This window comes from Chlorocebus sabaeus, chromosome 20 (genome assembly GCF_047675955.1).
Source record: "Chlorocebus sabaeus isolate Y175 chromosome 20, mChlSab1.0.hap1, whole genome shotgun sequence".
Classification (NCBI taxonomy): Eukaryota; Metazoa; Chordata; class Mammalia; order Primates; family Cercopithecidae; genus Chlorocebus; species Chlorocebus sabaeus.
The window spans coordinates 104733574-104747942 of NC_132923.1; the positions used below are offsets into that span (position 1 = coordinate 104733574).

A 14369-nucleotide genomic window follows, 5' to 3' on the forward strand; every position below is an offset into this window, starting at 1 on the left:
AGGCAGGCCTCCACTTAAGGTCAGGAGTTCGAGACCAGCCTGGCCAACATGACGAAACCCCATCTCTGCTAAAAATACAGAAATAGCCAGGTGTGGTGGTAGGTGCCTGTAATCCCAGCTACTGGGGAGGCTGAGGCAGGAGAATCGCTTGAACCTGAGAAGCAGAGTTGCAGTGAGGTGGAATCGTGCCACTGCACTCCAGCCTGGGCAACAGAGCAAGGAGGAAAAAAAAAAAAAAAAAAAAAGCAAGTCTGAATGAGGCCCTTTGATTCCATGAAGATCTCTAAAAGGAAAGAGTGGTAGTAAGGCTCAGGTAGATGTAAGTTTTAGGATAAGTAAACTTAAGGCGTAAAATATATATCACCATTTTAGAAGCGGATTTTTGGGTTTGCTTTCTCCCCCTACTTTATTGGGGAGCACTTGCCATTGCTTTTATCAAGTGCTTGCTAGCCATGGATGCCAACTAACTTCTTCAATTGAAGGCCGGAGGATCATGTCGGGTTCCAGGAGCCTCTTGAGCAGGTCCTGGCAATCAGCCGAGATGCTCAGATGAGTGGGGAAGGACACCCCCTTCTGCTGCTGCCACAGCATCTTGGGGATGTCTGTGTCGTCAAAAGGTAGGCTGGCACAGAGCATGACATACAGGACCACACCCATGCTCCAGACGTCACCTTTCTTGCTATCATGGGGAATGCCCTGCAGCACCTCAGGGGCGGCATAGGCTGTGCTGCCGCAGAAGGTCTGGCTCAGCTCCCGGCGCGACTTGGGCAACACCTTGGCAAAGCCAAAGTCAGTCAGCTTCAGGTTGAAGCCCTGCAACAAGGCGTTCTCACATTTGAGGTCCCGGTGGGCCACACCACAGCCATGGCAGTAGTGGATGGCCTCAACCATCTGACGGAAGAGGGCCTTGGCCCGGCTCTCAGGCAATGGCCCCCCATTCAGCACGCAGTCAAAGACATCCCCTCCCTCAGCCAGCTCCATCACCAGGCAGATTTTCCCGTCGGCAGACTCCAGCATCTCATACACCTGGATGATGTTCTTGTGTTCCAGGGTACGGACAATTTGGAGCTCCCGAGGCAGGAATCTCTGGATAAACTCTGAGGAAGTAAGGGGAGGAGAGATGGGCTGGCAGATCAGAAAGGCCCACCTCCTCACACCTGTCTCCTGCCTTCCAACTTCTGCCCACCTTGTTTGGGTCTTATTTCTTGGCTCCCTTAATGGTCTTAAATGTGTCTAGCTGCTTGGACATTGCAAAGAATGTTCACTTCTATTATTTTTGTCATTAGTGTATCATTCAAAAAAGAACCACTCCCACCAGCCTCGCGGACTGTTGAGCAGTCTGTGAGACTGGATATCAAGGTGCTTTAGGTGCTTTTAGACAAAGCCACAGAATCACAAATTATCAGGCCTGATTTGTCCACAGGCTGGTGAGCCAGCTCCTCCTGCCGCTGTCCCCTGACCCCATAGTTCTTTCCATGAGCCCTGTCTTCCTTTTTCCCATCTCCATGGGCCTTGGCACCAGCCCCTGTTCTCTACTAGCCCTGGCTGTGGCCTCTGCCAGTCTCTGTTCCCCTGCCAGAAAGGAAAGCCTGGCTCAGGTTTTGCCTCTGAGGATCCTTCACCTCATGCCACTTTAATCTTGCATTTTGGGGGGTGTAATGTTCCTGGACTCCCAGAATCCCTCTGTTACCCACTGACCCACTCCAGAGCTGCCATCCGGCTTGCTTGGGTCCAGGTCAGCAGGCGCAGGGAGTGATGGAATGATCTTTTCAACAGGAGGAAGCACCCACCGCCTTCAGCCAGCCCTCCTTCCCTCCAAAGGGGCCCCAGCTCACCTTCTGGCCCTCCCATCTTGTCTATAACTTTAATTGCCACTTTTCTTTGGTGTTTTTTGGAAAATGCTTCTTTGACTTTTGAGTAGGTCCCTTCCCCAATGGTCTTGCCCAGCTGGTACCCATTGGAGAGCAGAAAGTCCTCCATCCTGTCTAGCGCCTCCTTCTATCACCCTCTCAGCTCATGCTGCCTCTGCGAGGCAGCTCTACTCCACCATCGCCTTTGGCCTGCTCCTTTTCTCCCCAAGGACTTCATCCGCAGCCGTCCCCAGCGTTAGAACATTGTCTGGACACAGCCGCGGGTGGTGGGGAGGGAGAGGGCCAGACATTTTTAAACTCCGGCGCAATTGTGATGTAAATGCTGTGTGACCCCTGGCCAAAATGGGCAGTGCCCCTACCTGCCCTCACTACCACCACCAAACCCAGCCCGGATTAAGTCACCGCCGAGCCCGCCCCCGCGCCAGGCACTGAGTCGTAGCCCAGTCTGGGAGGGCGCTCCTCGGCGTCTGTGTGGGCCGGGAAGGCTCGGCTCCTTGGCGTGGACGCCGCCTCGCGGCGGGTTGCCCTGGCCTGCTGCGCCCCCATCGGGTGGCTGGGGTCTGCGCTACCCCGTCTCCAGGCGCCATGGCCAGATCCCTCCAGTCCCCGGTTCCGGCCCGCGCTGAGTGCCAGGGGCGGCCGGGGGCGCCGTTGGGGGTTCTCCAGTGGGAGGAACGGGTTCTGTGAGGTCAGCGCGCCCCGGCCCGGGTCACAATGCTGCCCTCCTCGACGCCCGGGTCCGGGCCCGCCGCAGAGACCTGCCCGGCTCCGCCTGGACCGGAGCGTTCTCCCGCGGCCAGGGCTCGGGCAGCTGCTTCCAGCCTGGGACCGGTCTCAGCCTCCGGGAGGTGAGCGACGGCCCAGGGGGCGGGCGCGAGGCGGCGGCGCCCGGCGGCCCGGGAGAGGCCTGACCGCCACTCCCCGCGCAGAGCGCCCCGGGGCCTGGACATGAGCGCCCAGGAGCCCCCGCAGGGTCGGAGATTCCCCATTGAGGCCGGAGACTCCCGTGGCCTTGCCGCCTCCCCCGAGTCCCAGGACAGCCCGGAGGCGGTAGCGACGGAGCACAACCCGGTCAGGTGAGGCCCGCGCCAGCCTCCTCCGCCCGTCCCGCAGCCCCGCCCTCGGTCCCACTTGGCGCCCCCAGCAGTCAGGTCCCCGCATCCACGTCCGGACCCCCGGGGACCCAGGTGCACTCCCTGGATGTGCCCCACAGGATGGGCCGGGCCCCCGCCTCAGCGCCCCCTGTCGCGCCCCGCTTTCCCCAGGCCGCTTCGTCGCTGCCCCGGATGCCACTGCCTGACGCTGCTGCACGTGCCCATCGACGTCTACCTGGCCATGGGCGGGAGCCCCCGGGCCCGCGCCACGTGAGTGCGCCTGCTCCCTGCGGCTCCGCGGGAGCTGGGCGGGAACGAGGCCCCCCCGCGGGCCACCACACTGAGGTCGCATGCGCCGAGCACGAGACAATGATGCACATTTTAAAATAAATGATGCACATTTTAATAAAGCACAGCATAAACTGTTCTTTCCACTCCGGGCTGGCAGTGTATGTCTATCCGTCGGGCCCACCAGCTGCTCTGTCCAGTCCAATAACACTTTCCCTTCTGCGGCCTCCTCGCTTGGACACAGCCCTAGGGGCCCGCCCTTCCACCTTTCAACCTACGCCACTTCGCTCCTCCCATTTCTTGCTGGGCAGCCTTTCCCCTGGGGCCCTGCCCTTGTCCGAGATCTCTCTAACCCTCTCCTAGTTTTCCGGTGAAATTCACATCACTGTGCTGGACCCCGGTGACCCACAGAAGTGGGGGACAGGAGGGAGAGGTGGGCCGACAAGTAACATAGAATACAGCCAGTGGCCACCCACACCAGGCCCATTATTTATTTATTTATTATTATTATATATATTTTTTGAGACGAAGTCTCGCTGTTTCCCAGGCTGGAGTGCAATGGCGCGATCTCTGCTCACTGCAACCTCCGCCTCCCAGGTTCAAACAATTCTCCTGCCTCAGCCTCCCGAGTAGCTGAGACTACAGACGCCCCACCAGGCCCATTTTAATCCTCTCCAGGGAGAAGATGGTTCTGGGACTTGCTCTTTGCGGTCCTAGGCGCCTGGGGCCTTCCTTGTTGGAAGGGTTTGGAGCTGCCCTAGTCCATCCTGAGACTTGGTTTCTCCTAGGACAGAAGAGATCATAAAAAGATTGGGGGAGAGGCCATTTGAAAAACCTTGGCTTGCCGGTCATGCTGGCTGACGCCTGTAATCCCAGCACTTTGGGAGGCCAAGGCAGGTGGATCATGAGGTCAGGAGTTCGAGACCAGCCTGGCCAACATGGTGATACCCCATCTCTACTAAAAATATAAAAATTAGCTGGGTGTGGTCGTACACACCTGTAATCCCAGCCACTTGGGAGGCTGAGGCAGGAGAATCACTTGAACCCAGAAGGCAGAGGTTGCAGTGAGCTGAGATCATGCCACTGCACTCCAGCCTGGGCAACAGAGCAAGACTCTATCAAAAAAAAGAAAAAAAAGAAAGAGAAAGAAAGAAGTTGGTTTAACTTCCTATTTTACAGATGAGTGAACTGAGCCTTTGAGACTCAGTTCCCCCAATGAGAAGTGACGCTAGCACACTCCTTGGCATCCTCAGACCACATGCCCTAAGATCTACCCTCGGAGGGGCCCATGACAGGAAGCCTGCCCGGAAGTGGTAGTATTTAAGCTAAGCAACTATTTTCTACTTTCCAATTTTGCTTTAATGAGCCCGTATATTCTGCTTTCCAATTTTGTAGGGAGGGAGTATAACCTAAAGGTTAGGTTCCGTCTCCTGTACCCTGAGATCTAAGGGCAATTAATTCAACACCCGCATCTAATCCTCATGGGGTAGAGAAGTCCAGACTCTCCCTACAGCACCTTAGAATTCCACAGTCACCCAAAAGGGATACCCTTCTCAGTTTCCACATAAAATGCTGTCCCAGGCAGTCCCCATGTAGGAGGCTTACTAAAAGGGCCTATTTCCTCACTGGTTTTTTTTAATTAAAAAAAAAAAAAAAAGGCCGGGCGCGGTGGCTCAAGCCTGTAATCCCAGTACTTTGGGAGGCCGAGACGGGCGGATCACGAGGTCAGGAGATCGAGACCATCCTGGCTAACACAGTGAAACCCCGTCTCTACTAAAAAATACAAAAAACTAGCCGGGCGAGGTGGCGGGCGCCTGTGTCGCAGCTACTCGGGAGGTTGAGGCAGGAGAATGGCGTAAACCCGGGAGGCGAAGCTTGCAGTGAGCTGAGATCCAGCCACTGCACTCTATCCTGGGCGACAGAGCGAGACTCCGTCTCAAAAAAAAAAAAAAAAAGACATCAGCTGGTCTCTTTGGACTCTACCAGCCCCCAAATAGTGAATCCTTCTCATTCTTCCTTTTTTTTTTTTTTCCCCATCTCTCCCACTGCCTTTCTCCTGTCTTCTCAACCTTCCTTTCCTAAAAATTAAAAAAAAAAAAAAAAATAGGCCAGGCATGGTGGCTTAGGCCTGTAATCACAGCACTTTGGGAGGCTGAGGCACGAGGATCACTTGAGCCCAGGAGTTCAAGACCAGCATGGAAAACAGCAGGATCCCATCTCTAAAAACGAAACAAAACCCAAAAACCAGGTACGATGGCATGTGCCTGTAGTCCTAGCTACTGGGGAGCCTAAGGCAGGAGGATTGCTTAAGCCCAGGAGTTTGAGGCTGCAATGAGCCAAGTTCACACCACTGCACTCCAGCCAGAGCAAGAGAGTGAGATGCTGACTCTAAAAAAAATTAGACCGGGTACGGTGGCTCACACCTGTAATCCCAGCACTTTGCGAGGCCGAGGCGGGTGAATCATAAGGTTGGGAGATCGAGACCATCCTGGCTAACGTGGTGAAACCCATCTCTACTAAAAATACAAAAAAAAAAAGCCAGGCATGGTGGCAGGAGCCTGTAGTCCCAGCTACTTGGGAGGCTGAGGCAGGAGAATGGTGTGAACCCGGGAGGTGGAGCTTGTAGTTAGACGAGATCGCGCCACTGCACTCCAGCCTGGGTGACAGAGTGAGACTGCGTCTCAAAAAAAAAAAAAAAAAAAAAAATTTAGAAACCAGTTACTGCCAGGTCCCACATGCCTGATTTGTGAAGGATACAAAGATTCTAGACGCAGTTCTTGCCAGTGGGACTAGTTAGCTCTAGAATGTCCATGAGCAAGGGGAAGGGCATTCCCTTTGGGGAGGAAGCATTGTGGGTAAAGGCCTGGAGGCAGGAAAGTGAAGGACAAGTTCAAGAAACTCAGTTCATCAATTTTCGTCAACACCTTCCTGGGCCATGGCTGGTACTGAGAATCCAGGTCTGAATTTGACATCATTTTCCCTTTCAGAGCATAGAATGCAGGGGATCCAGGAATGGGTTAATAGAAGAGAAGCTGGATCAAGGAGACCTTTGCATACCAGGTGAAGGAGTCTGAATTTTGTTCTGCAGGCAGGCAGAGTATGACAGGTTCCTAGCTGGGTCATTTCACTCTCCTATTTCTCTTCTCTTCCATCCTGGTCTCTGTTTCTTCTTCCTCCTTCTCACTGGAAAAGCCACTGGCCGAAACTAGTGCTGAGTTCAGGTCCTGACTCTGTTTTTTTTTTTTTTGTATTTTTTAGTAGAGACAGGGTTTCACCGTGTTAGCCAGGATGGTCTTGATCTCCTGACCTTGTGATCTGCCCACCTCGGCCTCCCAAAGTGCTGGGATTACAGGTGTGAGCCACCGTGCCCGGCCCTGACTCTGTTTTTCTAACTGTGCAATCTTGAGCTAGTTACTTAGCCCCTCTGAGCCTCCATCTTCAAATCTGTAAAGTGGGGTTAATTGACACCTGGTGGAAAGTTTCAGCAAGGACCTCTATGTATAGCACCACACAAGAATCACTGCCACAGCTACCACTTGATAAGCAAGAGAGACTGCTACGGCTGCTGCTCCTACCTTTGGCTTCAAGGGGCAGCAGAGAGCCAGACAGCCAAAGACACTGTCCCCAGGGGTTGGGTGACATCCAGCCCTGAAGAGGGCTGAGGAAACCCTCTTGTCTCTCTCTGCCAACTTCCTAGCAGTTCTGTTCAGGAGCCTAAGAACTTGGTGGGGGGATTGGGGGCAGGGGAATTTCCAGGGGAATCCCCAGGTAGCAAAGACAGAGCTGCCTCCCTTACCCTAAAGGGTACATCTGTCCCCAGACCCCAGTGCAGGACCCAGTGTAGATCCCAGCCTTACTCTCTGGGCCTGAGGAATGGGGAGGGGCCAGGCAAAGGGGGATGCTCGAATCACTGCCTTCCCTGACTTCTTTCTCAGACACCTTATTAGCCAGCCCCTCCCTAAGGGACCCCCTTTTAGAAGGAGGGGGCGAAGTACAGATGGACCCCCCAGGTTACCATGGAGACAGCAGGGAAAGGGTTGCTGTATCACCATGGCAATAATTGACGTCAGTGCTACCCTTTCCCATCGCTTGATATGAGAGGGGGACAGCCACCCCAACCACAAGCAAATCCCCCACAAATCCTCCTCCTCTTACTGAGCCAATCAACCAGGGGGGTCGCCAGACTTAATATAGCACAGGAGTTAAAAGCACAGACTCTGATGTCAGTCAAACCTTGGTTCAAATCCTCACTCTGCCTCACCCTAGCCGTGCAAATTTGAGCAAGTTCCTTAACCCCTTGAAGTCTCATAGGTGCCATGGGGATAAATAAGCTATGTGCCTCCAAGGATTACATGAGGATGACATGGGATCATGCAGGGAACAGGCGTGGGGTCTGCCTCACCCGAAGTGCACATTGGCATTAGGGACAGTCAAGAATCCTACTCACCACCTTGGGACTTGTCAGGGGATTGTGGACCTCCTGATACAGACTCACATCCCCTAGAGGGCCCCCAGGACTTGTAAGGACTGGGCCCCAGGGTTTGAGCATCTCAGGATTTGGGGGTCTCAGAGTGGAGCCGGAAACAGTGGAATTTCCAGGCTCTGAGGAAACCCCAGATGCCACTTTCCCTGAAACCTCATCACATCCGGACTCGGACCCAGCTTCCCCTTCTCCTCCCCTCTGCCTAGTGCTAGGCCTTATTAGCAGCCTCTACCTCTTAGGGGCCTCCATCTGCTCCCCTAAGAAAAAGGATGGGGTGCCCAGGCATGGTGGCTTACGCCTGTAATCCCAGCACTTTGGGAGGCTGAGATGGGCAGACCTCTTGAGGTCAGGAGATTGAGACCAGCCTGGGAAACATGGCAAAACCCTGTCTCTACCAAAAAAAAAAAAAAAAAAAAAAAAATTGCCAAGCGTGGTGGCACATGCCTGTAGTCCCAACTACTTGGGAGACTGAGGCGGGAGGATCACCTGAGTTTAGGAGGTCGAGGTTGCCATGAGCCAAGATCATGCCACTGCACTCCAGGCTGGGCAACAGAGTGAGACTCTGTCTCAAAAGGAAAAAAAAAGAGAGAGAGAGAGAAAGAAAGAAAGAGAAAGAAAAGAAAGAACGAAAGAAAGAAAGAGAAAGAAAGAGAGAAAGGAAGGAAGACGGATGAAGGGAAGGAAGACAGGAAGGAAAGGGAGGGAGGGAGGGAAAAAGGAAAGGGAAAGGAAGGAAAGAAGAAAGAAAAGAAAAAGGATGAGGCCAGTGCGGTAGCTCACACCTGTAATCCCAGCACTCTGAGAGGCTGAGGCAGGTGGATCTTTTGAGCACAGGGGTTCAAGACCAGCCTGGACAACATAGTGTCTCTACAAATACAAAAATATTAGCTGGGTGTGGTAGCATGTGCCTGTAGTCACAGCTACTCAGGAGGGTGAGAGGAGAATCGCTTGAGCCTGGACAGTCAAGGCTGCAGTGAGCCGAGATCATGTCACTGCATGAATGTAAGAAAAAAAGACGGCCAGGCGCGGTGGCTCACACCTGTAATCCCAGCACTTTGGGAGGCCGAGGCAGGCATATTACAAGGTTAGGAGTTCAAGACCAGCCTGACCAACATGGTGAAACCCCGTCTCTACTACAAATACAAAAATTAGCTAGGCATGGTGGCATGTGCTTGTAATCCCAGCTACTCAGGAGGCTGAGGCAGGAGGATCGCTTGAACCCAGAAGGTGGGTGTCACAGTGAGCTGAGATCATGCCACTGCACTCCAGCCTGGGCGGCAAAGCGAGACTGACTCAAAAAAAAAAAAAAAAGAAAGAAAAGGAAAGAAAAGAAAAAAAAATACAAAGGATGGATGAAGGACTGCAGGTAGAACAGCCTGGTCACCACGGGGATATGGATGGTCCAGCTCCCACTGCCCTCTCCCACCCACCGTAAGGGTAGGGGACCAGAATCATTCTCATTCCCTCCCTCTTCCCTGACTCCAGTACAGGCAACCACAGTTCAGTCTGCCCCAAATCCACTGCCACTGCCCTGAGTCAGGTCCCCTTAATACTCACCCGATTATTCCGGCAGCTCCCTGCTGGGTTTCCCTCCTTTCTTCCTCGCTTGATTCCTCCAATCCAGAATTATTTTATAAAGACCACAAATGCAGCTGGGTCAGTTTCCTATTTAAACCTCATCAATGGCTTCTTCACATCCAAATCATCACAAAACATTCCTCCCACCTTAAGCACACTGTCCCTTCTGCCTGGAATAGCTTCCCCTGACCCTGCAGATTGCCCTCAAAGGCGGCTCCCCTGACCCCCCATCAGTCCCCCATCCTTAGGGCCTGCATGGCCACTGTGTTGCCTTCAGTGTCCGTATCTATTCCTGATCTCAGCTCATGCCTGTCATCCCAGGGGCCAGGGGCTGGACCGTCCTCCTCCTGACATCCCCAGGGTGTAGAACAGGAGGGCTCAGGAATCTGCAGATTAGACTAGTTTGTGAATGACTGCTTGTGATGTCCACAGAGGAGAGGCCTTGGTGCTAAGAGGAGAAGAAAGAGTAGAGCCACCTGCCTGGCTGGGAGGTTGGAAATGGCTCTCATGAGGAATGGACGCTTGAACTGAAGGATGAGAAGCTGTTACCCAGGCAAAGACTGAGGAATGCCCCAACACTGGGGTTGGCATGGGCCATGGGTTGGGTGAACTTGATGCTAAAGACATGGTGCAGGGAGACATATTCCTATTTTGGGAAGACACACCCGGCTGCCCTATAGGAACAGACCACATAGGGGATTGAGACAGGTCAGGAGGCTGCTGCAGCCTCTCTGGTGAAAGGTGATGGGCCCTTGGCTCAGGTGTTGGTGGAAATGAAGAGAAGCGATGGGATTTTAGGTATGTCCTGAAAGGACAGGATTTCATAGCTGCTTGAGGATGAAAAGGGTGAGAAAAGCTGGGCACAGTGGCTCACGCCTATCATCCCAGCACTTTGGGAGGCCGAGGAGGGTGGATCGCGAGGTCAGGAGTTCAAGACCAGCCTGGCCAACATGATGAAACCCTGTCTCTACTAAAAATATAAAAACTAGCCAGGCATGGTGATGCACGCCTGTAGTCCCAGCTACTCGGGAAGCTGAGGCAGGAGAATTGCTTGAACCCAGGAGGCAAAGGTTGCAGGGAGCCAAGATTGCACCACTGCACTCCAGCCTGGGCGACAGAGCAAGACTCTGTCTCAAAAAAAAAAAAAAAAAAAAAAAAAGGGTGAGAGAGGACAGAATCTAGAACCAAGTCCAGATTTCAGGTTCAGACAACTGGGAGATGGCTAAGCTGGGGGACATGGAGGGAGGGCAGGTATGCAGCCTGTTTCCTGAGAGATAGGACATCCAGCAGGAGGGGTCCAGAAGGCAGGTGTGGGGTGGGGGAGAGGGCTGGACTGAGAAAGAGAAATTAGTTTCTGACACGGGCTGGACGATGAAGGCATGGGAGTTGATGAGACTCCCCGGGGACAGACCGTAGCAGGTCTGGGAACAACCATGATTAGGCAGTGAGCAAAGGATAAGAAACTTGCCATGTAGCAGCAACCCATAAGATAGCAAGAAAATCAAAAGTGCACAGTGTCCAGAAATACAAGGGCCTAAAAGTATCTCAAAGAGGAAGAAGTATTTGTGTCAAAGCTGGCCACTGCTAAGGGGTCAAGGCAGATAAAGACTTATAAGCATCCCTTGGATTTAGCAACAAGGAGGTCAGTGGTGACCTTGGCGGGCTGTTCCTGTGGAATGGTAGGGGAGGAAGCCAGATTGCAGGGGCTGAGTGAGGAAGTGGAAACAACGTGTGTATACAACTCCTTCAAGAATGTTGGCTGCAGAGGGGAGCTGGAGAAGGATGTGGAGCTGAGGGAGGGCTTTCTTTTTTTCAAACATATGAAAAGACTAGAGCCTGTTTGTCTGCCTGTGGGAAGAAGCCATCAGGGAGGGTGAGGCTGAAGACATGGAAAAATGGTTGAAGACAGGGAAAAAAAGGAAGGGATTAAGGGAAGGAGAGTCCCCAAGGAGGAAAAACAGATTAAATTCCCAAATATGGCTGTATAACTTGGGGGGCAAGTCAGGGCCTATACTGGGCTCTGGGGGCTCAGAACAGCTGCCCACTATCCCCGGCAGCCAGTGTGAGTCACTGGTGGGGAAATAGCCCAAACTGGCAGTGTGGGAAGGGGAGCTGGGCCAGCATGTTCCTTAGGATCCCCAGGGGTCAGGGAGGAGCAGGGCCCAGCCTGGGCTCTAAGCCCTGAACCCCATGCCCTGAGCTGGACAAGGGCACACAGAAGGGTTGTATCACCTTTTGTAGGAGCAGGCAGAGTTGTAGAAAGCTTAGGTTTTACTTTTGGCTTTTCACTGCCCCATTGTGAACCTCAGTTTCTTCTTCTGCAAAAAGAGAGGGTTAAACAGATCAAGGACTTTTCAGTTTTGGGGAAGGAAAGTATCAGGACTTTGCTGACAGTTTAGGGAATCCTAGAGCCCCAGCAGCCTCCTGAACTAGAGTTGGCTGAAGAGCTGACATTTAAGCATGCATAGAATTAGGGAAAAGGCACCTATGAAAGCCATGGGGAGCGGGTCAGGGTGCGCCTAAGCCTGGGAGAAGAGGAGGCCCTTTGAGGTGTGAGATGTGCCTGAGCACACCATCAGGAGTGTGTGAGGCCAGCCAGGAGTGGAGGCTCATGCCTGCAATCCCAGCACTTTTGGGAAGCTGATTGGGAGGGGGGCAGATTGCTTGATCCCAGGAGTTTGAGACCAGCCTAGACAACATGGCAAAGCTGTCTCTACAAAAAAAAAAACACAAAAAATTAGCTGAACTTGGTTGCGCAGGCCTGTGGTCCCAGCTGCTGCAATCCCAGCAATCTTCCTGCATTAGCAGGAAGCTTAGCCCTGGGAGGTCGAAGATGCATTGAGCAGTGATTGTGCCACTGCACTCCAGCCTGGGTGACAGAGTTGAGACCGTCTCAAAAAAAAAAAAAAAAAAAAAAAAAAAAAAAAAAAGGCTCACCTGTAATCCTAGACTTGAGAGGCCAAGGCCCGTGATTCACTTGAGCTCAGGAGTTCGAGACCAGCCTTGGCAACATAGTGAAACCCTGTATCTACAAAAAATACAAAAAATTAGCCAGATGTGGTGGTGAGTGCCTGTAGTCCAGTTACTTGGGGGGCTGAGGCAGGAGGATCATTGGAGTCCAGGAGGTCGAGGCTGCAGTGAGCTGTGATCACCCCACTGCACTCCAGCCTGGATGACAAAGTGAGATGCTGTCTCAAAAAAAAGTGTGTGAGCAGGGGCTGGAAGCCCTGGGTGGGATAAGGAAGGGTTTCTCCAATGGGCAGCTGACCTTCCTCTCCCTGGCCCCTCCTGCTGCCTCTGCCTGTCCTTGCACTTCTGTCCTTGGACCTGGGGAGGAGTGTTTCTGGGGAACCTGGAGATCTGGTGACCAGCCCCCTCCCACTGAAGCGACTAGTGGGGGCAGACCAGACTAGACCTCATGAGAGAGACCAGCTCTGCCCCCACCCCCTCTGCCAGCTGACGCCTCCTGGCCTTCTGCTAAAAACAGCCAGGCCCCGGGGGACTATGGGTTTTCAGGACTCCCCCTCCACGCCCAAGCAGGTATTAAAGAGGCCGCAGTCGGGCCAGACCGGCTGGACACCATGCTATTCACTGAGACTGCTCACTTCGTGGTGAATTTTCTTCTGTCCCGGTGAGGGGGCCCGAGGGAAGGCGCCGGCGGGATAAAGCACCCTGGTCTGGCAGCTGGGGAAGGAGGCACGCAGGTCCTTGGGAAGGCGCCAGTGGGGGCCTCCAGTCCCTTTCCACGTCCTTCTAAATCGACCAGGAGTGACCCCGGCCCGTGCCCTGCCTCGTCCGATCCGAGGCAGCTCCCTTCTCCCCGCCTGTCGTGTTCTCCTGGGGTGATCGCTGTCCCATCTCCCCCGCAGGCGGCCCCGGGCCACAGCCCCGCACCGCCTAGACAAGGAGTTGTGTTTCTGGGGCAGCCGGGGCCCGGTCTTGCCGGCGCCCGCCGCCCGCCGCAGCCTGGGCGACTACTGGCTGAGCCCGCAGCGCCGCCACCCTCCGGGTGCCGCCTGGCGCTGGCCCGCACGCAACTTGTTACTGCTGCCCGGGGCCACCGGCCTGGCCGACGTGCCCTCAGCGCGCTGGCCAAGCTGCTACGGCGCGCGCCCGAGACTCACGTGAGTGCGCCGGGAGGGGCGGGGCGAGGGTCCGGGGAGCAGACGGGGGCGGGGCCTATGCGAAGGGGCGCGGTCTAAGGAAGGGGAGGATCCCCAGAGCCGAGGATCCGGGCCTGGGAGCGAGGGGAGGGGGTGGAACTGGGTGGGAAGGGCGGGGCCTGAGGGCTACCGGGAGCGGAAGGAAGGGGCGGGACTAGGCGGAGTAGGCGCAGACCCAGAGGGAGGGGAGCCTTTCCCCCACCCTGTCTTCCCGATTTCCCCTCCCTCCAGGTGGAAGCACCGATGGCAGAATATTAACTACTATTTTCTGGGCAAAAGGAAGAGACATCTAGTTCCCTTGCACCCGTGAGAGCCGGTGAGGGGCGGGGCCACAGGGGGCGCGGTCGGTGGGCGGGGCCTCGTGGAGGGGCGGGTCTGGGCGGCCTAGCTAGAGGCGTGGGGAGGGGCAAGGCCCGAGCACGAGGTCGGCCAGCCTCAGCCTCGGCCTGCGAGGCTCCAGGGCCCTGTGGGGGCCCCGAGTGCAGGGCGTGGTCTTTGCAGGGTTATTTTTCCCTGCCCTTCTTGGGCCGACACAAACATACTTTAAAAAAGATTGACAAATTTGACTATGTTGAAATTTATGTTCGTCAGAAGACGCCCCAAAAAAGTAGAGGAGCCCCAAACAGGACTCCCCAAACGTAATACCAACTCTGTGCCCGGTGCAAGGAGTTGGAGACCAGGAAAGTGGTGCACTTGGGTGGGCCCCAGCTAGGTCAGCCCCAGGGCAAAGGTCACTCCAGCCCTGGGCCTAGAGGCAAAGCTGAATGACCAAGGGAAGGGAGGCTTCGTCAGTTTGAAGGGCCCTGTCGTGGCGATCATCCTGTGTGTCTGTGTTCACATTTCGGTGCATCTCTGAAAGTATGTACCGCCTCTGAGCGTGGTTCTGTTTCTG

General features: G+C 54.6%; 2 protein-coding genes across 2 annotated transcripts; one reads left to right on the forward strand and one right to left on the reverse strand.

Annotated features, from left to right (window-relative positions):
- Positions 1–435: 435 nt before the first annotated feature.
- Positions 436–2138, reverse strand: TSSK3 (testis specific serine kinase 3). The gene is made up of 2 exons (XM_073007552.1): positions 1836–2138; positions 436–1097 (listed from the first exon to the last, which is right to left on the reverse strand). The coding sequence occupies exons 1-2, from the start codon at positions 1978–1980 to the stop codon at positions 436–438; spliced, it is 807 nt and encodes a 268-aa protein (XP_072863653.1). The 5' UTR covers positions 1981–2138.
- On the forward strand, positions 1974–3399 carry FAM229A (family with sequence similarity 229 member A). Its single transcript, XM_007979584.3, has 3 exons — positions 1974–2719; positions 2801–2947; positions 3137–3399. Exons 1-3 carry the CDS (start codon positions 2586–2588, stop codon positions 3237–3239), a joined length of 384 nt encoding a protein of 127 aa, XP_007977775.1. The 5' UTR covers positions 1974–2585; the 3' UTR covers positions 3240–3399.
- Positions 3400–14369: the final 10970 nt, after the last annotated feature.

Coding starts and splice junctions, on each gene's coding strand:
- TSSK3 (XM_073007552.1), bottom strand. CDS start 1,980: ATGGAGGACTTTCTGCTCTCCAATGGGTACCAGCTGGGCAAGACCATT. Junction 1,098..1,835: donor CAAGATGGGAGGGCCAGAAG/GTGAGCTGGGGC, acceptor TTACTTCCTCAG/AGTTTATCCAGAGATTCCTG.
- FAM229A (XM_007979584.3), top strand. CDS start 2,586: ATGCTGCCCTCCTCGACGCCCGGGTCCGGGCCCGCCGCAGAGACCTGC. Junction 2,720..2,800: donor CCGGTCTCAGCCTCCGGGAG/GTGAGCGACGGC, acceptor CTCCCCGCGCAG/AGCGCCCCGGGGCCTGGACA. Junction 2,948..3,136: donor ACGGAGCACAACCCGGTCAG/GTGAGGCCCGCG, acceptor CGCTTTCCCCAG/GCCGCTTCGTCGCTGCCCCG.